Source organism: Struthio camelus, chromosome 2, assembly GCF_040807025.1.
Source record: "Struthio camelus isolate bStrCam1 chromosome 2, bStrCam1.hap1, whole genome shotgun sequence".
Lineage (NCBI taxonomy): Eukaryota > Metazoa > Chordata > Aves > Struthioniformes > Struthionidae > Struthio > Struthio camelus.
In genome coordinates, this window is record NC_090943.1 from 14000905 (window position 1) to 14025814 (window position 24910).

The window sequence follows — 24910 nt, forward strand, 5'->3', positions numbered from 1 at the left end:
TTACAGATTTAAATGATAAAACTGACTTTTGATTTTTCTTTCAATATCCTCCTCGAGAGGTTACTGCCTAAGTAATGACACCCTACACACAGAAGTCTCATATTTCAGAGTCCACAGTAGTCTGCGATCCGTGCTAACTGAAACCGTAATACCACAATTTACTTTATAAGGACGTAATCCTACTCAAAGAAAAGTACTTTCATAGTCATGAGGAGAAGTTTTTGGCACGAATGCTCTTTGAAGGTGTTTTTGGAATTTAGCTAAGTGAAAAACGTTTCCTTTCCTGATTGGCTCCTTTTTGATCAGCACCATATAGACCAGAAAGACTAAGCTAAGTAATGACTTAGCCAGTAACTGGTTACCTAGGTACTTTCTTCTTCCTTAATATCACATTTTGAATTACAAAGCCTGCAGCCCTAACAGTGTCTCTTTATATATCTAGTTTTTGCATTAAGATGAGTTCTCAATTGCCTTTCGCATGTTATTCCTGAAAAAGTAAAGGATAATTGGAAGTAGAGACAAGAAAAGGAAAGGCAGAAAGTCCTGATCTTTTGCTTTTCCTATTGTTTAAATATAAGCTGTCATACTACTTTTGCCAGAAGAGGGTTAGATTTTTTTGTTGTTCTCGCTGTTTAAAGTGGACAATTAGCAGGAAGTTAACAAAAGTAGAAATGATTACAAAATAAGGTATATTTTCGTAGATCTCCATTGGTCTTGTTTCTGAAATAGGAATTAAATTACGAAACTAACAGAAAAGCTCACTGCCAGTTGCAGTTAGAAGCAGACCTTATAAAAGTAGTGCAGGGGTAATTTTATGTACTACAGAGCACAGGCACGCACTTTATAGCTACAGTCCACTTTCATTCCAGGTCTGCAATGACACAAAATAAGAGTGTGTTTGTTTGAGACTGTGTCACTGCTCCAAAGCAATTCATTTAGCCCACTTCCAGCTCATATCTTTAAGAAAGTTTCAAAAACCAGCCTGGGAACCGGAAAGGGATGGATAGCTGCATCAGTCTCTTTTGTATTTCCACCTGCTTTGAAGCAGAGGGAGCTCACCTTCATGCTACCTCTGGGTATATACTGTGCTTGTGAGGAATGAGCTGAAAATTCCTAGTCTAGATTCTTAGGTCTGAATTTAAAAGACCTAGTTATGCCTCTTGGTTGCCAACTGAATACTCTTCATACATTGTATAATATCCAACTATAACAATACAGCCCAAAAATGCAAGATATATTTACATTACGAAATAGGGGTCTAGCTTAAGAAAGCAAAAAATGTAACTGGAAATTGCACATACAATTCCTGATTTTCCCATAAATATTACTTTTACAACGTATATTTCTTTTTATGATTTTTGTACTTAAAAATTTTAGAAGGACTCAAGAAAGTGACAAAAATTATGGAAAAATTGATCATAATTGGACTCTGGCAGTTTGAAAATGAGCCACTAAGTGAAACTGAAATGCAAAGTTCAAAAAAAAAGTAGTCTACATTCGTATTTTTCCCACATTTGTTACAGGTTAAATATGATAATGCAGCCATTGCTCACATAGTTCATGAACTTGCTGAGTTTTTCAAGAGAACAGATGCTCCTTTTCAAAATAAGAACATTTTTCTAAGGGGAATGTATGAAGCTCATGCTCAGCTCAGAACTTGCGTAAGTATGGCCATTTTTTTCAAAGTATGATATTCAAGCCATAATATTCTTCCCGAATGAAATTCAGATACTGCTAAAAATGCAATAGAAAACTTTAATGGATACACTTCCAAGCTAAACATATGTATATGAGGAATGACATATACCCTTGAACATATTTACTGACCTATAAGATATCAGTAGTTTTAATTTTTATTCATATACCTTTGGAGGCTTATTTCACATGCAGGGCATAAAAACGATTTAACTTGCTCTTCCTTAAAGAGCCTACTAGTTCTACAAGGTAGCACTTACGATTTTCAGTAAATACCAGCTTCATGGGCGTGCTAGTGAACACACGCTTTTCTCCAACTACTTATGACTTTTGTCAAGACAAGCTGATATAAAGAACTGCATGCAAATTTTATGCAAAACATTTCAGAATAGATTTAGATCTACATTCAGTCTGTTTCAGCTGAGTAAATTACTTAAACGTATTTGCAAGATGTTCTTTCATTTGGTCACTTTAAGAACTACTTACAGAGGATGAAGCCTCAGATCTATAATAGCTTGCCTTGCAACTAACATCCGTCTCAGGCACCAGATTTGCTAACAAACCCACAAAGTGAGAACTAACATGTGCATTCAAATCTATACCCTAACATATACTTTTATGCTTCCATAGAGGGAATCCACAGTGCACTTTTTGACATGATAGAAGGAGTTACATGCTTAGACATATCCCTGAGTGGGAGCCTATAAACACTGAGCTCCCAAACCACACTGCTCGTTCTCAATAAGTCTTCTGATCTGGCCAAAGCCTGAGACAGGATATGTAATAAAGTAATAATTTGTGCTTATTTAAGTACAGTACATATATCGATTTTTTTTAAGAAAGAACATAACCCTATAGGTATGTATACGATATAGTATGCCAAGTGACCATCACTGTCAGTTATTCTGTTACCAGTCATTATATCAGTTATTCAGTTTCCTTCAAAGACAAAATACATAAACATAAACAGCACTGTCATTTTCATGCAACCATTACCTTATTTTGAGCATTGATGTATTAATTCCCTAATCTCTTCATAGACACAAAGGTAGTGTAGTGCACATTTTCTAACATTAATTCCTTCAACAGGCTACTCAAGACACAAGCAGTATAGTGCTGTCAGTCATTATTATGTCTATTAGAGGGTACTGTTATTACTGAGTCATGTTAAACCTGTTTTACTTCTCACTATTGAAACTAATAGTTTATTTTCCCTTAAAAATAACAGCTGAAGTCCAGACTTAACATTATCCATGAATCCACAGTGAAAGGGTGCTTCCAGAAAATGCAGAAGTTTGTGCTCAAGGTAAGCATGCTGCTTCTTTACTTCAAGCTCACTTTAAGCAATTTTAAACTTACAGAAGAGCTTCTTATTCAAGCAGTCCCATTACTGATCAACACTGTAAGAATGTGTCAGACAGGGCCACACTACCAAGAACTACATATTTTTTTACTCACACAAAATCTTTTGGGCAACAGCTGCTTTGAGGTCAATATATCATCTCTGGCTTTTAAAAATAATTTAATTTTAATTCAGCACCTAAACCCATAGTAGTCTCTTCTTTTTTTGAAACAATTTACATCATGAGGGTCAGGAATAGCCACACATCTGGTGATATCTGTTTCAGTTGGGATAGTATTTACCATTTTATATACCAAAGAATATTTCCATCTTAACTGAGCTTCCTAACTGTATTCCTAATCTTTTCTTAAATTCCTTTTTGAATGGATATTTGCATGCTTGTTCTCAGTTCTCATCCAATTTGTCATTATATTGAATGTCATATTTTCAATGTTAAAAAAGTTAGTAAACACTTCTTAATAATCTTTTCTTCACAGTCAAATGATCACTGCACTTGGCAAGAGATCCATGCACTCTCCAGAGAGATACTTCAAAGAATTGAAAATTACTCATTCAAGAGAAGAGCAACACAATAGCCAAGTCAGTTTCCATCGAATACTTTGAAGACCTATTATCATGCTGAGATAAATTGTTTTATTTTTGTACTAAATTAAAGGAAATAGTCTATGCACAGCTTCCTATTTAGACCTATAAATCACTTAATTTATTTTTCTCAAGATATTTTTCTACTTAGAATAACTTTAGTCTTAATAAAGAGAATATAAAGAAGCATGTAAATATGTCTGTGTTTGTTTATTTTTCAAAAAGACTAGAATGTTTTTATAAAATATATAACATAGATCTGGCCCTCCACTCCTGTGCTCATGCTAAACAATGAGTAATACTACTGATTTCATAGTACCTTCTTCAAGTGATGGGAATCTGAACCTTTGACGGTCTAATGTTTTTCAATGCACTTTTACCATTTTAGATATAAGGGCACCTAAAATTCCATGTGTGGAAGGGACTGCATGTTTCCACAATGCCATGCCACCAGCTTTCCAGAACTACTCATAAAAAAATCATATATTTGAGTTTGATAATCCATATTTAAATTATAGAAACCACCATTCCATTATCTAGACAAGAACCTAAATAACTAAACACCCTCACATGATATCTAATAGGTATTCACAGCATGGTGTGCTAGGGTATTTCCCCAAACAGCTCACTGCTTATGTGAAAGCATGTAAACATGAGTAACATGTATGAACTCAACAGTCCTGCAGGAATGGAGAGATACTGTGAACGAAGGGTGCCTTAAAACATCTTTTGGCAGGGAGACAAGCCTTATTCCTATGATTCCAAATTTCTAAGCACTGGCTCACAATTAGAGAGAAACACAGACATTGGAGCAAATCAGAAAGTGGCTTTGCAAAGGATTCTAATAATCATACATAATTTAGATTGCACAAAACAAACACATAAATACATATTTAGAGGAAAAGAGTAAAAATACTTGCAATATCATATCTGTCCCACTTCCTTACCACTTTTGAACATTTTTTTTAAATCTACTTAGGGTCTTCATGGATAGTCAAACACCCCACTTCAGAATGACTTCCTCAAATCCCAAGACACTCTGTCAGCTTTCTTTTCAAAAATGACTTGAAAATTTTTTCTTTTATAAAGGAAAAATAGAGTCATAAGGTCATCAGTATTAACCCCTTTCGATATACTGCTTTGTTCAAGGACAAAAACAGTTTTCACGCTTTGATTACCTTGCATAGCATATTCATTATACTGCTTTATTCATATGTCAACTAAACTGGAAACTATTCACTCAGTTCAGACCTACGTCACAGATCAGTGTACAAACTAGTGTTCCAGCAAAGAAATTAACCCCTTGAAGGCACACAGCAGTCAACACAAGATTCAAATTTGTTGAATGAATAAAATAAACTAAGACAGTAGTACATTAAAATAATGCAGAAAATTCCCACATCTTTGATGACAAACAACCAAGCAAGTGCTTTTGCATCTACAGAGGTTCTAGGGCAGACACTGAGGTACGTTAAAGCAGTTTGGATACGGTTCCAAACTTTCCATCATAAAGGGTATATTGTCAATGCAAACACATTATATATACAGATGGCATTAAATCTTTTTTTTTTTTTAATTTATAAATTTAAATTTAACATTTAACAATTTTTCTTTCCTTTACCTTCCCAGTCAATGAGTTCTTTGAGTATAGTTCAAAAAAACTATTGCTTTATCACTTAAAATGTGAAACTTGTAAACTGAGTTAGGGTATGATTATTATGCTAACACATCTGTCTCAATATTTACTTTCCTAACAGATACAACCCATTTTAATCAGATGAGAAAAGAAACCAGTTATTTAAAAAGTTCAATGCAGAAAATATAAACACACAAAAATAATCTTGCAAAATAATGGAGTGAAGAGATATACTGGACTTTAAAGCTTTAGCTAGTGAATCACTTCATGGATCATAATTTTTAAAACATCTACCCAAATCTCCTACCGCATGGGAAGATATATTAGGATTAGGAAATCATTAGGAATCTAGCAGTGATATTGTGGTTTTAACGTAGCAGCTAAAGAAAGAAACTTTAATTTCTATTGGAAAAGTTTGCAACTTCTAAACTTAGATATGTAATGAATTAAACTTGTATTCTTGTCATACAAACACATCTTTCTGTCCATTCACAGATATGCAGGCAAGTTAAAGCAGTTTATGAAACTATGAAGTCCATAACTGTTATTTGGAAGAAAATAAACGATCATAAATCGTGGCGGCAGCATGCTACGAATACCAGATGGTGACAAGAAGTTTGAACTGGCAGGTTTAGGGCCTCCATTAGGGACTGTTCTGAGGACTTGTCTCTACAGCACAACGTAGTACAGAAATACCTGAGCTAGCAGGTATTATGACCTATGGTCATAAATTGATAAAAGCTAGGCTAGAGATAATAACATCAGTTCTTTGCCTAGGCAGCGAAGAGTGGATTAACAGCAATTTATGCCATACATATGCAACAGGAGGCAAAAAAATACCAGTGCCTAACTCACTTTCATGAGTGGCTTAAAATATCTTTCTGGAAAACAGTGCTAGAATTGCTAAATGCTTTTTATGTTTTGGCAAAACACAAGAATTTGTCAGCATCTTCTAAAACTAATCATATGTGTCCTAAGTCAAAAATGGGAGGAAGTAATAGAAAGAAGAAAGATTTTAAAAAGGAAGAGAAATAGAATTATGAAAGAACGATCATATTCATAAACAGTCTATACTTTTGTCTCAGCAAAATTTAGTTACAGAATGGAATATACATTGTTGTATGTAGCATATTTTTATAAACTATTTTATTATGAAAACATTTCCAGATATAAAGACAGAAAAATAAACTGTATATAGTATGAAAAAGCACTTTTGAAATTGAACAGAGCAAAAAGTAAATCCAGTCTATTTCAAATATGTCACTAGTATGCATACAGTTAAAAATATTTTTTTTTATCATATCTATACAAGTCCAGCACACTCAATTGTGTCAGCCAACAGGAATTCATGACAGTAGGATTTGTTTAAGAACAGTTATTTGCATCAGTCGAGTTGATTGCATAATTCACACTAAAAATGTCATCTTAAAAGCATCTGTATAGAACCTTATTCCTGTGTAGTAGCCTTGAGAAATAGAGGATGTGTGTCCATCCTCAGATGCAATGAATGTAATCTTTTAAGTAAATAATATATTTCAAGGGACAAATATTGAGTTAGAGTCAATTCACCTGAACAGGTGAAGAAAGCTGTCACTCTTTTCAATAAGTGTGTGCTCCGTGATGGACTTTAAAGTTTTGTGTACCTGCATTCTCAGCTCTGCAGGCTTTTCCCAATATTGTGTCATGTAACTTGATCTTAAATACTACCTCATTCTCTATCACATTTTGGCTTCTGGAGACATTTCTTTCTCTCTCTCCCTGATCACAATGGAGAGTTTGCATTACCCTAAGCAGATTAAGCTTCTATGAAACAGATTCCATGCTATATATCAAAACTCTGATACTCTGTGGAGCTTTGATGAAGGGTTAATATTTGTACTGTCTTGCTGACTTTTTTTAAATGATACACTCTTCTTCAAGTAACATTACTGTCATGATCATCCTAAACCAAAGTGTTTATTTTACTTTAGATAAATCTAAAAGATTTAAGGAAGTAGATCTTTAGGATTTTATAATGACCGTGTTGCTCAATAACATTGTTTTCATCACTCTTAGTATATGAAAAAAATGATAACCAAGCTCTTCCTAAAAAGACAATCTCAGTTTTCACAAACAATCATATTGGTGACCTTCACAGAAATGTTTACTATATCATCCCTTTTCTCACAAGAAAGTAAACTTAAAAACAAACAACGGATCGTACCTGCAAATATAACTTCCTATTTTACCCATTAAAAAATTGAGAATTTTGTAAGCATATATGTAACAACATTTTAGGTTTTTTTATTATTATTATTCACCTTAGAAAGTTGTTCTTCCCACAGTTTAATGAAGTCCTATATATTGCAGTCAAGTCAACATGGGACATAAGTGTTACTAGAAAAAAAGTTTATAATAAATGGTATTCATTTTCCTGATAGTGTTTGATTCTGCATGTATTGTTCGTCTGTTGTGGTTGTAGGCTGCGAGAATCTCATGTTCATAGGAAAATGCATTACCCTAAGTTGGTTTCCATGAAACAAGTTCATCTACTGCTATTTCATATGAAGGATAATTTAATGGCTTGACATGTATAAGTAAAGCCAACTTTCTCGTCAGTCCAATGAAGTAGTTAGAAACCTACTACCACTATTAGTAAAACACTTTTATACCTCAAAAAACATTTTTTCTTAATATCAAAGTATTTGTGTTAGGCTTTCTCTACCCTCACTTTCCCATTCTAAGACAAGATGCCAAATACTTTCAGTATGTTTTACAGCTCTCTTCTATTTTGCCTTCCAATTCACTTCTACTGCTTGACTCATTGTGACACAGTAAATTCCCGTTTCTTGAAAAATGGCACAAGTTCAGGCCAAGTAGCCCTACTGTCTGAAGATAGTTTGGAATATCATGCTTGCCAAAATGTTTCCCTATTATGGAAACTGTTCACAGACAAAGCTGTGGCTGACAAACTGAACAGCAGTTATATAATAATGAGGTTGTACTTTATGGCAAAGGTCCTTTCCCGTCTGATTGTTTTTGTATATTCTCATGCTCTCTTTTTTGCTGGTTCATATGCATTTTCCCTGTAGGTAATACAACTGCATATCATGCCTCAGGAAAAAAAAAAAAAAAAAAAAACCAGAAAAATCTGGCTCAGACACAGAATCTTTTTCCAAGTTAGATTTTTATTGTAGCACTGTGTCTTGAAAAAAATTTCTATCAGCAGCGATATCAGTATTTCACATGATGCTGGCTTCTCTACTCATAGTTTACCTATAATTCCAACTTTCTCCTCTGGAATGGAGGGTCTAACAGAGTTAGACCACTCTGTTAACCACTTTTAATCATTGTCTAGCATAGGATATTCTCGAATTTTTTCTACATCCAGCCTTGAAACTGGCATGTCAATAGCAGACATAGCTCTCAATATCTATATTGCTATAATTATGAAAGTAAGAGACTCTTTTTCTCATGGAGCTGTTAAAGGTGTTAGCCAGAAAGAAAACGTTATTTCGTGTACTCCTCCTGAGATACTTAACCATTTTCCATGTATTTATTATGGGTCACAGTCGCCTCTTAAAAAACAGCATAGATGATCAAGGTGGGAAAACTCCAGTGAATATATAATTTACACACAAACAAAGGAAATACTAATTATTTCAGCTATTAATATAAGCAACAGCCTGTTCTGGACTTCTTGAAGGTTAAAATTCAGATGCATCTTTGTGAGTGTCAACAGCTTTATTTATGTTAAGGCAAAATTTAATTGTCTGATGGGTTTGTTTCACTAAATCAGTAAACTTAGCTCCAAAATGAGACTCATCATAAAAACACAACAACGTACCACTCGCATTTTTACTGAACTGTCACATGCTATCTTCTCACACCTGAGTTCTTCATTTCTGGTAAAAGAAAGTTTTCCTCAACTCCCCCAGTCCTCCTGAAAGAAAAACAAATATAACTGTTATTTTTAAGTATGAGAGCTACACGGCAAAATTGCCTATTTTAAGTTCAACTGGAAATTATTTCAAGCCTATCTGTTAAAATATAAAACTGTGGCATACAGAAATTTTAGAACTTGTAAATGCATGCCACAAATCACTACTGGAAAGGGCACTAGCAAACAGAACAGAGAAGGCAAAGCAAATATATGTTGACGATATGACACTATTATCCTATTTCCATGTTTACATTTATATCTTGCAAAAGAACCAGTGTACTTCATGTCACATTTCACATACAGTCAGTGCTATAGCACCACGAGTAGAATGAACAAAGTGACTTGAAGAAGAACCTACCCTGAAGTGATTCTACAGGGTCAGGAAGATGGATGGCAGTCCGGGTCACTAGCACAAATTACAGAACAGTGGTGGCCACGTTACTGCTCTGAGCAATATATAGATATAGTATGGAGGCCTGGTCAGCATTCCATCACATGACCAGGTTGCGATGGCAAAGAAATTGCTTGCTAATCCCAATTTCTTTCTGTGGGAGGGAACCAACATAAAAATTCCGCATGCATTTTGTAGTATTCTGAAAGTTAGCCAGCCCTGTTGTTAGGCCCAAGCACAAAACTCTAGACAGTGGACCTGCTTAAAAAAAAAAGTCTGTCCCAAGATTTTGCCCAAAAAGGCATTCATTTCTGCCAAAATAAAATCAACTCAAGTATACTAATAATACTGCTTAAAATGATTAAGAAGCTGTCAAAGACAGAGGAATGAAGAAAGCTGAGTCATTTAGATGAGTATAAATTATGGCATAGTTTTAGATATAAGAACAAATTAAACAGTATTCAGCAAGTCAAAATCTAAATTTACGTATTAAAGTCACTGATAAACAGCCTTTCTTAAAAAAAAAAAAAAGAAGAGAAAAGAAAAGCCTACCATGCCAAACTTAGCAATAGAAGGAGTACTGGCAACTAAAAACAGAAGAGACAGCTTTATTAGAAAACATATTGTCAATCAGATACCATACTACAGCATAATTACTTTGGAATATTTGGTAGGATTAATGTAATTCCTTTGATGGTTAACATATGTTTTCAAACTGACACTAACCTAATACAACTCTTAACAATTTCTGATTCACAACTAAGGTAGGTGCAAAATTCATTGCACCTATCAGAGGAAGTTCATTGAATTATTTGACCCTGGGCCAGTTCCACATAAATAGAGCTACATAGAAGTTAAGTATATAAAAAAAGTCACAGAAGTTAATACACCTCACAGATATTTGACCTTTCTTTTCCATCCATGTCTCCCTTCACCTCAGTAATCAGGTATCCAGTCATTAGATCTTTATGTATTTTAAGCTCCTTCTGATTTCAAAGAATCATAAAACTGTTGAGGTTGGAAGAGACCTCTAGAGATCACCTAGTCCAACCTCCCATCTTAAGCAGGGTCACCTAGAGCAGGTAGGCCAGGACAGACAACTTTTCTGGACAAGTGTCCAGACAACTTTTGAATGTCTCCAAGGATGGAGACGCCACATCCTCTCTGGGCAATTTGTTCCAGGGCTCAGTTACCCTCACAGTTAAAGGTTCTTCCTTATGTTCAGATGGAACTTCCTATGTTTCAGTTTGTGCCCATTGCCTCTCATGCTGTCACTAGGCATCACTGAGAAGAGTCTAGCTCCATCTTCTTTACACCTTTCCCTTCAGATATTCATATGCATTGATCACATTCCCCCTGAGCCTTCTCTTCTGCAGGCTCATCAGTACCATCTCTCTCAGCCCTTGCTCATAAGACAGATGCTCCAGTGGCCCTTTGCTGGACTTGCTCCAGTAGCTCCATCTCTCTCTTGTGATGGGGAGCCCGGAACTGGACACAGTACTCCAATGTGGCTTCACCAGGGCTGAGTAGAGGGGAAGGATCACCTCCCTCGACCTGCTGGCAAAGCTCTTCCTAATGCACCCCAGGATGCTACTGGCCTTCTGGCCACAAGGACACATTGCTGGCTGACAGTCAACTTGCTGTCTAGTCTCTCTCTGCAGAGCTGCCTTCCAGCAGGTCAGCCCCCAGCCTGTACATGATGGGCTTATTCCTCCCCAGGTGCAGGAATCTGCGCTTCCCTTTGTAGAGTTTTATGAGGTTCCTCTCTGTCCATCTCTCCAGCTTGTCAAAGTCCCTCTGAAGGGCAGCACAGCCTTCTGCTGTATTTTCCAGTCCTCCCAATTTTGTATCATCAGTAAATCTACTGAGGTTGCACTCTGCCCCATCTTCCAGGTCACTGATGAACAAGTTGAACAGGATTGGACCCAGTATTGACCCCTAGGGGACGCTGCTAGTTACGGGCCTCCAGCTAGACCTTGTGCCTCTGATCACAATGCCCTGAGCTTGGCTGTTCAGCTAGTTTTCAGGCCACCTCATCGTCCGCTCATCTAGCCCATACTTCATCAGCCTGTCTATGAGGCTATTATAGGAGACAGTGTCAGAAGTCTTACTGAAGTCAAGGCAGACAACATCCACTGCTCTCCTCTCATCTACACGGCCAATTATTGACTCACAGTATCCTTTGACTCCTTCTCATATTCTTCCCCTCACTGGCAGGATCAAGGAGAAAACCACCTGGGCCCCCATACCCCTGACAACCACCCCCAGAGATCTGTAGTCACATTTGATACTTTCTAAGTTGCCCTTGGCAGTATTATTGGTGTCCACATGGAAAAGCGTCAGGGTAACAGTCAGACAAACAAGCTTCACTAGTATCAACACATCACGGACCCAAGCCCCCAGCAAGCAGCAAACCTCTTCATACACAGTAGGCTACGTCCGCAGATGGGTGCATCTGTCCCCTGCAGCAGGGAGTCACCCACTACCATCCCTCATTGCTTCTTGAAGGTATTCTTCACCCATATGCTTGACTTAAAAGCACACCCAGCTCCTCCTTTGAGAGCAGTGAAGCTGTTCAGTATCTGCAAACCTTCAGGAGGAACAGAAGCCTTCCTTCTGGTAGAGAAGTCACCAACTTCCAGCCTCAGAGTTGCCACTTACTATAATGCACAGCATAGACCCTGCCTGCAGTAGAGCGTCTGAGAACATCCTGTCTCTCTCTTGCTCGTTATTTCTGATGGTATACAGCCTGCCAAATTCCTCCCACAACTGCTTTTACCTGACAACATAGATCTTCAACAACAGCACACAGGAAGGACAACCATCAGCCCCAGCCTCACAGAGACACCACAGGTCAAAGCCTCTGACTCGGCAAGGACAGCAACTTCACAGCTACTGGGGAACATGCCCTGTGGTATGTCACAACCATATCTGAGAATGCATATGAAAAGAGATGAGGACTTCTTTGCATCCTTCTGCTCAAACTGCTGCATCTGTTGGCTGCACTTTGAGAGCTGTGCTCTAGGCCTGCCTTTAGGCTTTTCCCAATCGCTGGCTCAAAGGGTGCCTGACCCTCCCTAATCAAGGATAAACTGAAACAGAGGCCCCCAACATCCTTTCACTCATCAACCAAACAGCTTGTTAGCAGCAGCTAGGCCGTGCTAGAGCTTCCCAGGAGAAGTGAAGGCCTCCTATAGTTGTCCATACCTAGCTCTCCTTAGGAGTCAGCAGCAAGCACTCTCCAGTTCCTCAAAGGTTTCCCAAAAATCCCCCACAGCCTCCAGCAAGCTTCCCAGAAGATCTAAGCAGAGCCCAGAAACTGCTGCACAAACTGCTGTGTCTGTTGGCTGCCTCTGTTAGCTGCATTCATACAGGACAGTTAAGTACTGCTTTATGTCTGTAAGAGTTTGAAATCCAATTCTAATACCTTTCCATAACAGTAATATCCAGTGCCACGGATCAGGTCCTGTACCCCAGTTCCTGTAACATGGGGAAAGCTTCACTGGAACAGTACAGGGAGAATTTTTCTCCCCTCTGCATGCATTGTCAGATTCAGAGTAGTGAAGCTCTGGGTTTTTTTGGATTTTTTTTTTTTTTTTGATGACGGAGGGTTAGCACAGATTTTTTGACTTGTTTTTACAACTGTTTTGGAATAGCTGTCTTTAATTTGATCCCCAGGAAGTCTGAAGATTCCTGCTTCTAGTGCAGAAATGGCTAGCCTTTTCCCTGTTCCTTCCCATAGGATGTGACAATATTTAGGGTATAGCAGCTTGCATAGAAAAGCAGCCTATCGATTACAGGATAAAAGCATCTGGAGGAGGAAGCGTCTGCTAGAATGACAGCTGAGTTGCAGCAGCTCTGAAAATCCTTCTGTTTGAAGAAAGAATGAGCGTAGTTTTAGAAAAATAGGAAACCTTTGTGAAGGGGATACCTAGAAGCACGGAGAGGCCAAAATCACTGAAATTGCCATCCTTTTACTAGTGATTGTTAGGCCTAGAATTTCTCAGGTGCATGTGCCAGGCATACCGGCAAGAAGCCATGGTCTGTGCTGCTGTAGATCGCATGATCAAGTTACATGATACGGTTAAAGAGTCAGGACTGTAGTGGAAATGAAATTGAGAAAAACTTGTAGAGCAGGTCTGAGAGTATGGCAGCAAAGTCTGCAGCAACAATGCCTTACATGGTACCCTCTGGCTACAGTGAGTCACCAAACACTTGGACAAGATGTAATAAGAGTTCTTAATGGGAAAAACATAATATGGATCTTAGAAGGAAGGACAGCTGAGCAGGTGTCCAGCAAAAGGCGAACATTAAAAGAGCAAAAGGGGGAGATAGGTACTCTGTTGCTTTTTAATGGAGCTGATTCAATTTTATAACCATTCTGGCCTTGTAATGAGTTAGCACTGTCACATTTGCAGTACAAGCTCCAATCCGATGTGTATTAGGGTTTCAAGTTAAACTTCATTTCATGTAAAATGTTTTTGTTTGCATATAATAACAGACAATTCTCTTACTCAGAAGTTATAAAATGTTTCTTCTTATTCCTTTTCCCTTCGCTGTACAAAACAAAAATGAAGTTTAGTAAGATCATAAAAATTTGAGAGAGGAATGGCTGGGCCACCTATCTGCCATTTGACAATACACAATTACTTTCTATACTTTATTTTCTAGTAACTTACTATTTCATTAACAATCAAGCTCAATTGTTAAAACTGAATGATAGTTATATTTCCTCCCTGTGCTTACTATTATTTTGAATTGTTTTTCAGCCAAAATACACCAATAATACCGCCAAGTACTTCTGGATCTCAAGGGCAATGACATTGCAGCACAAGTGTTTCAGGACAGTGATGGGAAACCTATCCATCTCAGTCACCTAACAAATGGAGTCACTCTGCCAGAAGTGTCTTATTCATGCTTGGCCAGCATCACCTTGGGCTGCTAGAATGCAATGAAGCTTCACAGGAGCAGACCTTGACCTCACAGAGAAATTAGACTGGCTATGGACAAGTATACTAGGGAGCAGCGCTAGAACATCTTGACCCATAGCTTCTCAGAATTAGCTAAAATACAACTAATTTCCTAGGGCTTATACTTCCCTGTAAGTCAGCTGATCTCCTACCAGCCCACCACCCATTATTCCCCAAAATCCCACTGATCTCTCCTACTCCTGTCTACTTGCTTAGAATCTATTGCAGGAAATCACAACACTGAGTTTTGCTGCTGCTGTGAACTACTTTGTTCTTCATCATTTGATAGTGAAATTCAATCTCATCAAATGCTGAATTCATTAAAGCAATAAAGAACCAATACCATGGTACAAATTACCTCCTGTGTTCATTAATATGAAACAATTTTGCCTCTAGGTAGAATACTCATTTTGCTTCTTGATAGGAGGAATTTTCTTTTAAATGTCTTTAGTTAGCTATTTGAATCGCATCTGTTCGTATACTAATTGTTTATGCTCATACATTATAGCCTTCTTAACTATTTAATATACATCATTCATATTTTAAAGACAAGAGATTGTGTGAGGCAGTCAGTATCAGAAGCAAATACTGGCATTCAACACACAAAAAATACTGCCTTCCTGGAAGTGAAAATATGAGACAGATAATTGATGTTTTAGATGTACCTCACTGTAAACATTAAATATACTCCATCCATATCTGATTACAACAATGATCATTCCATTTATCTGCAATATACTGAATACTTGAGTATACTGAGACAAATGGAATTATTCAAATATATCATAGAAGGACTTCGGTCATTTGTATGAACAGTCTAAAAAGTCAGTTCTTTCTTTTTGTAGAATTCTAAGGAATTCCAAGAAATTATAATACCATTACAGACAAAAATAATTAATATTTTAAAAGTCTAAATATTTGATACGTACTTAGTACTGGAGTGTACTTTTAAATACTAATCTCCACATAAGTTTACAGCATTATTAACTTCTTTGTAAATAAAAGCAAAAACAATCTGTTTTTTTCCCTAGTTCTCTTCCATACTTCAGACGTGGTTATTTCACCCCTCAGTTATAACCAGGCAAAATATTTCTTAACTGTACATTCTGGCATATGACCATATGACTTTTTTTTTTTTGGTGCAACAGAATGTGGGATAAGACTTCTTTTGGTGTGACTGTGAGAAAAAGATGCATATGAATGCCTTTTTATGAGGAATCACTATTAAATACATCTCTGCTAATTATTTAAATTTCACAGACAAAGATAAACCAGAAGACATTATTGATTCGCTTTGCAAGAAGACAGTCTTCATCACATAAGGACTTCAGATTGGATTCTTGAAAATGCAAATGGCTTTGCTAGTTGTTACAGGCTATTTTTCTCTTCCACAAATGGAAACATTCCACGTTTCTCATCATCAGTTTAGCTCTCAAAGCAATGTCATCAAAATTTTTAGAAGGAGGAATATGTGATTTGTATTAGTTAACTAATATACTAAAATCACCAGGGGAGTGAAAAAGCAACTCCTCTTACATTCTTCATATCCTCAATGTTAGGAAAGGAAAAGGAAGAAAGAGATGGGAAAGAAGTTGTGAGTAGAGAAAGTAAGGAAGAATTAAAAAAAAAAAAGAACCAGGAGAAAAATACACGGAAGAAAAGTTGGAGTGCAGAGGAGAAAGACTGAGAGAGCAAGAACACATGTGAGAAAACAGTAAGTACTGACTGACTAGGAAACAGTAAAAACTAGCAGAAACAATCCTTGCTGTTATATATTATTCATGACATCATAGCAAAAAAAAAAAAAATAAAACAAAACAAACCCCTCAAAACTAAGGTAAAGACTGCTTCTCCAAATGCAAATTATTTAGACTGAATATCTAACTTTATTCCTTTAAGTACTCTTCTAATCTCTCTCAAAAACTGCTAGCTGCTAATACACAAGCTCTAATGTAGGCCCCACTATTTGCTTTACTGCCAAAATTCCTTTTCTAATCTCCTCTGTTCTGCAGAAAGACAACTTTGTGGCACTGTACTCTGCAAACAGTTTGTGGAGGACACAAAGATGTCCTGTATTTTTAACTCTGGAATGCATTTGCATTTTGACTAGTTATTCTCTCCCTCCTCCCTCAAAATAATGTTTCCCTTCCATTCAGCCTTTTTGAAGACTGAAAACTCTTTCAATCCAACAGTAGGACACTACACTGAATAACAGACACCTGTGATCTTTTTAACAGTACACCTGGTACTGGAGCATTTCTTTGACGAATATTTCCTTAATAAAGGTTTTATACATAAAAGCAGGTTTCCATTCTGTAAACACAAGAGTAGTAATTTATTCATATATGTATACATATACACTGCATTCAGTACTTAATGGCATAAAATACTGAATTTTATACAGAGAAATAATCCAATATGCATACGGACTTGCAAGTTGCTACTAGAACATGAAAGTGAAGCAATGATATTTATACCATAAATTCATATGCCATGAATTCATGTTTATATAAGTGCAGAGAGGTTTTTTCACAGTAAAAGCCTTCGGAAAGTTAGTGTTATAGCAGCTAGAATAAAAAATGCGGTCTTATATCATTTTATCTCTTTGAACTGTATAAAATACTTCACTAAGGGCTGTTTGAAGTGTTCACAACCACTTAAATTAATGTGAGCATTGCTTGGGCTTCCATTAACTTGCAAGTCACAAAACTGTGAAGAAAATATATATCATCTCTATTATGAAGAAGAGTGAAATCTATCCTGAAAGGGAAAAAAAAAAAAAAATCTCATGAGGACTATATAAAAAAATCTATTCTAGATCAATCTAATAAAATCAATACAAATACTATTTACAAGACATTTACAAGAAAACACACAACAAGTAGGAACTTGAATGTTAACAATGTAGTGGAGAACAAGCTAACTTGTTTAATTGTAAATTACAATTGCATTGCCTTAAATCATACTGTTCTGTTAATTTAGGATTATAAAATTCAAGCCTTTGTGGAAGGAAGCAACCATTGTGAGATCTGTAGGACATAAGAGCTTATATTAATGAAGAAAGAAAGTTACACTAACTAAACTACCTGACTGATATTAGATCAGATCATTACTTATGGTAGTTCATTTCTGGTTATGAGTACATACCTTTAAGCAGCAAAATGTGTCCACTTTTTTTTTTTTTTTTAAATGAACCCCAAGGTCATAAAACAGAGGAGGAGGCTACTCTTTCCTTAAGCTACCCTAAGTTATACAAATCTTGTAGTTCCTCTCTCTCTTACTTCTTTCAGGACTTTTTTTTCCTTGCAGTTATTTCCATCAAGTCTATTAGGGGAAGAAATCAGACACAGACAGCTTCAGGCCAAATTATCCATTCTGGCCCCAGTCCACATAAGCACTTAACTTGATGCCTCTTGCATTCAAGCCCTGTTGGAAACAACGGACTAAGCGTTATTCCAACCAAACTCTCTTGAGTAATGTAATATAATAAATTTTTCAGAGAACTCTTAATAGTCACTCTTCAACAGAAGTGACCTCCACACAACATTTCACAGTGCTCACCTGTTATATAAAATAGCCTAACAAATATAGCACAAGCCAGAAAGTGAAACCCTTGAGATCAGTTCCCTCTTTTGCCCAAGTACGTTGAAGCTTTCCTCCACAATCTGCCCTATCAGTCAGGAGGACACTTTTTGGATGAAGATATTCCACCTCTTCTGCTGAAGCTGTTACAAGGATTCACTAATCCAGAAGTACTGTGCAAAAGTCAATATCCTCTAATAATCAAGCAGTGAGGGCACTAATCTACAAGAAATTTCTCTGTTCTAGGGTTTGTTCGTATATTTTTTACACGGAGTAATAAAATACATCTACACATACTGCATATTACATAAACGGTAAGAATTCTCCCAGATATCTAGAGATCATTTGTACTGCTTAAGAGAAAGCTGCAGAAGTACAGCACTCTGAGAATAGCATAAATTAGTGTAGTTTTTATCCTTTTAGTGCAAACTATAGACATATACGCATAGACATATACACCCGTCTCCCAACCAGACACATACATTTCATGTCTTGTAGTACTGAAAGCTTATACATTATCCTGTGGCGCCAAATGATGGCTCACTGTGGAAGTCCTCTAGGTGAGAAAGAAAGACTTACATATTTTCCTCCCCCAAACAAGAAGAAATAATTTAGTTAATTGTATGATTCAATAACTCTTCAATTAACACATTGTTTCCTTTTAATGAAGTGGCTTAGGTAGTTTTTTTCCCGAGTTTTTTTAAGCCTCTGAGCAATTATGATACATGTGTGACTAGCATGGCTCAATCATTCTAAGCCTAGCATATCTGACACAACCTATCTTTCACAATAACACAACTCTTCTTTGATCTGCAATATTTTTGGGAGGTGCTCAGCTCAGTCATCAATTTTGCTACAAAATTACACAAGAAAAACATACTTGTAAATTAAAAAGTGGACTCCAGGGTTACTGATGGGTCATGTCAAAACTCTGAAAGATGTATTTAAGGGGCTTAGAACCATGTTTTTTCAAGAATCAAAGTTTGAAAGTTAGATAACCAAGAAATATATAGCATGTTCAAATCATTTGTTCAGTGGTAGCACTGAACAGTGAATTTCGCATTTGGAAGCAGGAGAAAAAAAAACAATATCACATAACGAACCAGTTGACCACAAATTAGAAATCTTTCGCACATATCATTCACGAAAATGTACGTCATTTTATAGCAGAAGAAATAATTCTCAAACCCGAAGACCACATCGACATAGTTTCCATGTAACTATTAATAGAACAGTTTCCTTAAAAACCTGAAAGCTTCAAACCTACTAAGTGCTGAATAATACTTCTGGGCTTTGAAATTATATAACAACATTCCTATTTAAAATATTTTCACTAGGAATTAATTTGCTAGGGCTTTATCATGGTTTGCACTTAGACCCTGAGATAAGCAAAAGTATTATAGGGGAAATAATTTCCAGAAAAATACTGCCTCTTCATTTTGTCTTTTTCTTACAAAGAAGAATTACAGTTAGCTAAACTTAGGGATTTGGCTTGTGCTTTTCTTTTATACAAGGCCTAATTCAACTACCATTAAAAACCCTTGCCATTTGATTTTAGCAGGAATTTCATTAATGCCTTAGATTGGTACTTAAACTCTTAATTGAAGAATGAGGTACTGCAAATTCAAAGCACCAGTCATTTGACATTTAAGAAAACGTTCTAGCTGATGTTCAAGAAATAATTCCTTTCATGAGGAATAAAGTGACTTTTTATATTATCTTCCCTCACTGAAAACAACATAACAGCCTTTTCTAGTTGATATTTTTTCCTCTCTCACTTCTTGTGCTGATTTGGGCAGTTTAACTGGTTTAAATCTAGTATTATATGTTACTAAGTATTTTTGTCCCTGTGTAAAACGGGCAAGTTCATAGACTAGTCATACAGATCTCGTCTCAATCAAAAGTTGATACTACAGTAATTCAAGACATTACCTATCTGGATAGTGAAAATGATTTGATTCATTTTATATGATTACTGGGCAGTAACAGGTTAATATATTGATCACCTGTTTCATAATCTCTGCATCTGTTGGAGTTTTAAGTAAATTTCTCTCCAAGGTTGCTTCAATTGCTGTTTCCTCCTTAAAAAAATCAGCATGAGTCGGACATGAAAAATGCACTAGAAAATCTTGTTTATTTAAATAAATAGTAAAAGACCTCACTATTCTGGATACAATCATGTCCCTTTCTCAAATCTGTGTCAGTTTTCTCTGCCCTCATCTCCATTCCTTACTCATCCACCCCTAATAGCAAGTTCCTTCCCATCTTCAAATCTCTTGCAGATTTTTCTCTTTCTCCTCCCTACCAGTTCTAGTTCCAGACTAGTTCTACACTTCCTCTCAGTTATGCCATAGGCTTACAAAAGAAAGCCTCGTGGACATCACTGCCATTATGACTGTTATTATATGAGAGAGAAACAAATAAATAATCCGTTGAATCCAATTCCTGCACGATAGAGTATACACAGATTAGATGAAATAGAAGGGTGAAACAAAATAAGAAAGAGAGAAACTAAGTAGCACAAAGGTACACGTAGGGCCAGGGAATTTTGTAGTATTAATGGAAGAAAGTTATCAGCTCCTTAGCAGAAATGTCTGTCAACATCTGCCCAGAAATAACATCCTGATGAGTTTTTCCTTCCTTGACCATTTCATGCTAACTTGTGTATTTCATGACTACCCTGATTCAATTTAAAATGCCATAACTTCTACAAATCCTTCCATCTCATTCTGTTTCCTGTTGGTTTTTTAATAATATCTAAAAGTTTAATATGCCAAAGTTAATCGTCTTTATGATTCATAAGTCTCACTAAAAACTGATCGCTGGGTAGAAAAGACAGATCCTAAAAATGCCTCAGAAAAACATGTATTGTGATCTCACGTACTACTAGATGCACAAGTCCACAATTGAGAGAGAGCTCTAGCAATAGAAAATAACTTCAGTTTGAGTTTCAACTTTTAGGTACTAAAGTTAATCCATATAAGCTGGAAATCCATTTGAAAGCCATTTTTCAGCTCGGTTACCCATGTAATAACGTTGCCCTTTTTGCAAATGGCTTGTTCTTCCTAGGTTAATCTAATTTCAGTGGAAAACTGTGTCAAACGAAGTATGGGATGCATTTGTGATATTACATCCATAATAATGAACTGCTCTGTAGTTCAAAAACGTGTTCAAAGCACGTTTACGGAAACTGGCACAGTAAGTTGAGCAATACAGAGAATTTTTAACGGACAATTAGGATTTCTTAGGTAGTGGCAGAAGTTAAGCACGGGCCTTGATCTAGATGGCATGGGGAATAGGCAAGGGGAAAAGGACGCACTAGAGCAACTGCCACAGTCAATATCAGGGAAGAGTCAAAACCCACCTGTCTTGTCCTCACCCCATGTAAACTGATCCTATTAAATACTTAAGTAGGAAGATGATTAGAGCACCTAATGTAGTGTGCAAATTAACTCCTGAGGTTTTATTCAGACATGCAGTTTCTTTAGTTATCGGTTTATGTATCTCAGAAGAGCCTATTCTCTTAGTGTCAGTATGATTTACACACATGTACCTAATTGCATTGCAAATATAACCCATAAGGTTAAATAAGATTGTTTCCCCTTACAATCTTCAGTATTTAAGCCAAGAATTCACTCCTTTTAAGATTATAGGCAATTGTATTTCTGGAATAGCTGTAAGTACATTAAGAGAGCCTCAGGAACAAACAGTTCCACATCCTTTCCTCTCCCTCCCACCTCTGTTCTAATGACCTGACACAGACAAAAAACAATTCTTTCTTGAGAGCTCTGCTAAAGAACAAGGAGTAGCTAAAATAAATGATGTAAACAGCAAAATCATAGACAGTTTTCCAGTTAGAAAAGGAAAAAAAAGACATAGTTTATAAGGACAGAGTTCATTATGTACTATAAGGCAATCGGGGGGGGGGGGGAGGGGGAAAGCCTTTCAGAAAATAATAGCTCCTTATCACCAAGGGTATCTTTGGAAGCAAGAGGGACAAGTCTACTTCCAGAGAAACTGTAAATGGTTTAAATGCACTTAATAAACAAACAAAATAATCTAATTCTAAATTAGGGCCAAGTATCCACACCAAAACAAACAATCAATGTCAAGCTTCCTCAAAGAGTCACTCAGATGAGAAATTTGCATTGGTTTATTACCCTCAAGGAGTCATGATAGTTAATACCAGCCCAAGGTCTTCCTACTGCGTTTGTAAGCCTTGAATCATTCAGAGACCTTAATTCAGCTGTAGAGCTACTCTTTAAGAAACTAACGTGACTCTGATTCAAATCAGAATATATGAGACATACATGAGACAATTTTAGGTGGGGGGGTGTATATATTTCTGTAATAAAAGTTCACCTTACTTATAAGATCTGAGCTAGAGCTCTCTTCAGATATCAGTAAAGAAAGCAGTAAGCTCCATGTAGAATCAGTATTGCAGCTACTTACATGGACAAGGTGTTCATGGAATGGGGTAGGCAAACACTTTGAAATTTTTCCTTTTCTGGTGTGAAATGATGCACGCTGATTTTAGCCTGTAAGCAGTTTTGCAAATATGAGTTGCCCACATAATAAGTGTAGATTTCTCTTTGCTGGTAGGGTTTCTTCCAACAGTTATCTATGACTAATTTTGACTTAACTACTCAAATGACTGTGCTTCTGCATGTGTCTGTGTGAAAGTTGACAAGATGAGAACATGTACTTTTAGAATGTGAATTAAGTCTAAGATGTGATGCAGATGTTGAATAAAAACAATAATTATGACAGCAATTAAAGTATAAAACCAGAGTCAGCATTTTGCTTCTCTTCCTGACTCTTTCCCTGACTTGCTTTATAATTTTGGGCAAGTAACTTGGTCCCTGATTCTGTAAATACTTTTTACTTATGCTAAGTACAAAGAACTGCGCATGCGATAACATATTGCGTTAAATTAAGAAGACGAGGGTGCTAAGCTGCTTCTGTAACTATATGCATTATCAACAGTATTATAGTAGGGGAGCATTATAACAATGTGAGTTTAAGATAGCATTACTATATCAGTGTTCCCCAACAAAGAGCATCAGCGCACAACAGAACGAGAACAGAAGGGAAGGAGGCAAAGAGGGGCACAAGGATCTCAGCTGTTTTACCTCTACTGTGTCCTCAGACTCAACCTTTGTCTCTAAGCTGTAAATACTTAAAAGGAATAACTTCCTTTTTCTACACGTGCAGCAAAACACGGCCTGAACGTCAGCTATGGCTTCCAGATGTCACAGTGACGAGACATACCAGAGAAGGGATAGCAAAGGCCAAAAGAGAACAAAAGGAGCTTTAGCTCTTTTGGGTTTTACTGCCCAGCAAGGCAGACACGGACCTAAACTCTGCCCTGTGCTGATAACATTAACTCTTTGCTTCTGCTCCATTCACAACACGAGCTGTTTTCATCACTCACTGAGCATCTCTGAAGCAACATGTGAGCATAAAAACGAAGGCCAAACCGTATTAGAAGAACAGGGGAGTAAAGTAAGTGGAAACACTGAAGAGAGATTTCCTATTCGAGCCTCCAGCAGGGACGGGTGGGATCAAGCCCTGCCAGACGCCTGCCAAGCTTGCAGGATTCACCCGCGGAGAGGGGGAAGGGCTCACACGACCCGGGCCAGGCAGCTGGGTTGTTAAACCGCGCAGAGGCTGGTGGCTGTAACGTGCGAGCCCCCGCCGCAGCGGCCGGCGGCGCCCAAGGCAGAGGCTCCCGCCCAGCCCTCTCCCTCGGCTCCAAACGCCACACGGAGACAGAGCGGTACTCAGAGCTCAGGCTCTGCCGCAGAGGGGATGAGCTAACCCCGGCCGATGGCGCACCCGCCTCGCCTCCCCCTCCTCCTCCTCCTCCGCCGCCCGCCCTGCCAAGGCGCCCGCCATGTTCCCCGCATCACCCCCCTCCCGCCTCAGCGCGGCCGCCACACGCTGCGGGAAGGGCGCCTCCCGCCCCGCCCCCACCTGGGGGCCCCGCCCCCCCGCATTCCGCCGCTCCCTCGCCCTCGCGCCACCGCCTCCCCCCCGCCCCCACCTGCGAGTACCCTCGTAACGTAACTACACCGCAACGGCTCCGCCCCGGCGTAACGGCCGCGGCGCGAGGAGGCAGCTCGCCCGCTCATTGGCCCCTTGGCCCGCCCGTCAACCGCCGCTCCTGAGGGGGTGGGGGAAGAAGGGGGTGAGGGGGCGGTGTGGGGCCGCGCCGTGCGGCGCTGTCAGAGGGAGCGGCGGGAGGAAGCGGCAGCGGCAAGCGCGGGGGGGAGAGGCGGGTGGTTGGGCTGGGATGTGAGAGCGGCATCTCTTGCGCGCTTGCTCTCTCTTCTCCCTCCTTCCCCCCACCTTTTTGTTCCCGGGCTTTTCGCCCCCTCTGTTTCGATATAGAAATATATATAAATATACACCCCCTCACGGAAGCCAAATATTTGATAGGGCAGAGTTTATACGCTCGAGCGGCAGGGCAGAGCCCCGCGGCCAGGGGCTCCCTCGGCGGCCTCGCTCCGTCTCGCCCCTAGCCTGCCGGCGCGCCCGGCGCCTCCCCCGCGGCACCATGGATCACCAGCCGAAGTTCTTCGAGAACCTCTCGGGCACCGGCAAAGCCATCGGGGTCCTGACCAGCGGCGGCGATGCCCAAGGTAGCCGCTCACGCCATGCGGACCGGGGAGGGGGGAGCACAGGGAGAAGGCAGAGGGGCGCGGAGGCGGGGGAAGCTGCGGACACGGTGGGGAATGGGGGCAGTTGACAGGGAGGGCGAGGGTGA

The 24910-nt window shown here is 38.4% G+C and overlaps 1 protein-coding gene and 1 long non-coding RNA gene across 4 annotated transcripts in view; one reads left to right on the forward strand and one right to left on the reverse strand.

Annotated features, from left to right (window-relative positions):
- Window positions 1-24256, reverse strand: part of LOC138066278 (uncharacterized) — a 46133-nt gene extending 21877 nt beyond the window's left edge. The window contains exons 1-2 of one of the 2 annotated variants that reach the window (XR_011139541.1): window positions 24198-24256; window positions 9103-9198 (exon numbers count right to left, since the gene is read on the reverse strand). This is a non-coding gene — a long non-coding RNA (uncharacterized lncRNA). Of the gene's footprint in view, window positions 1-9102; window positions 9199-24187 lie in introns of both variants that reach the window. The other variant, XR_011139542.1, reaches the window with a different exon arrangement.
- Window positions 24257-24309: 53 nt separating this feature from the next.
- The window catches only part of PFKP (phosphofructokinase, platelet), a 46494-nt gene continuing 45893 nt past the window's right edge, over window positions 24310-24910 (forward strand). Inside the window, exon 1 of one of the 2 annotated variants that reach the window (XM_068934332.1) lies at window positions 24310-24785. In XM_068934332.1, coding sequence (XP_068790433.1) covers window positions 24701-24785 — 85 coding nt within the window. In that variant the 5' untranslated portion in view covers window positions 24310-24700. The remainder of the gene's footprint in view (window positions 24786-24910) is intronic. The other variant, XM_068934331.1, reaches the window with a different exon arrangement.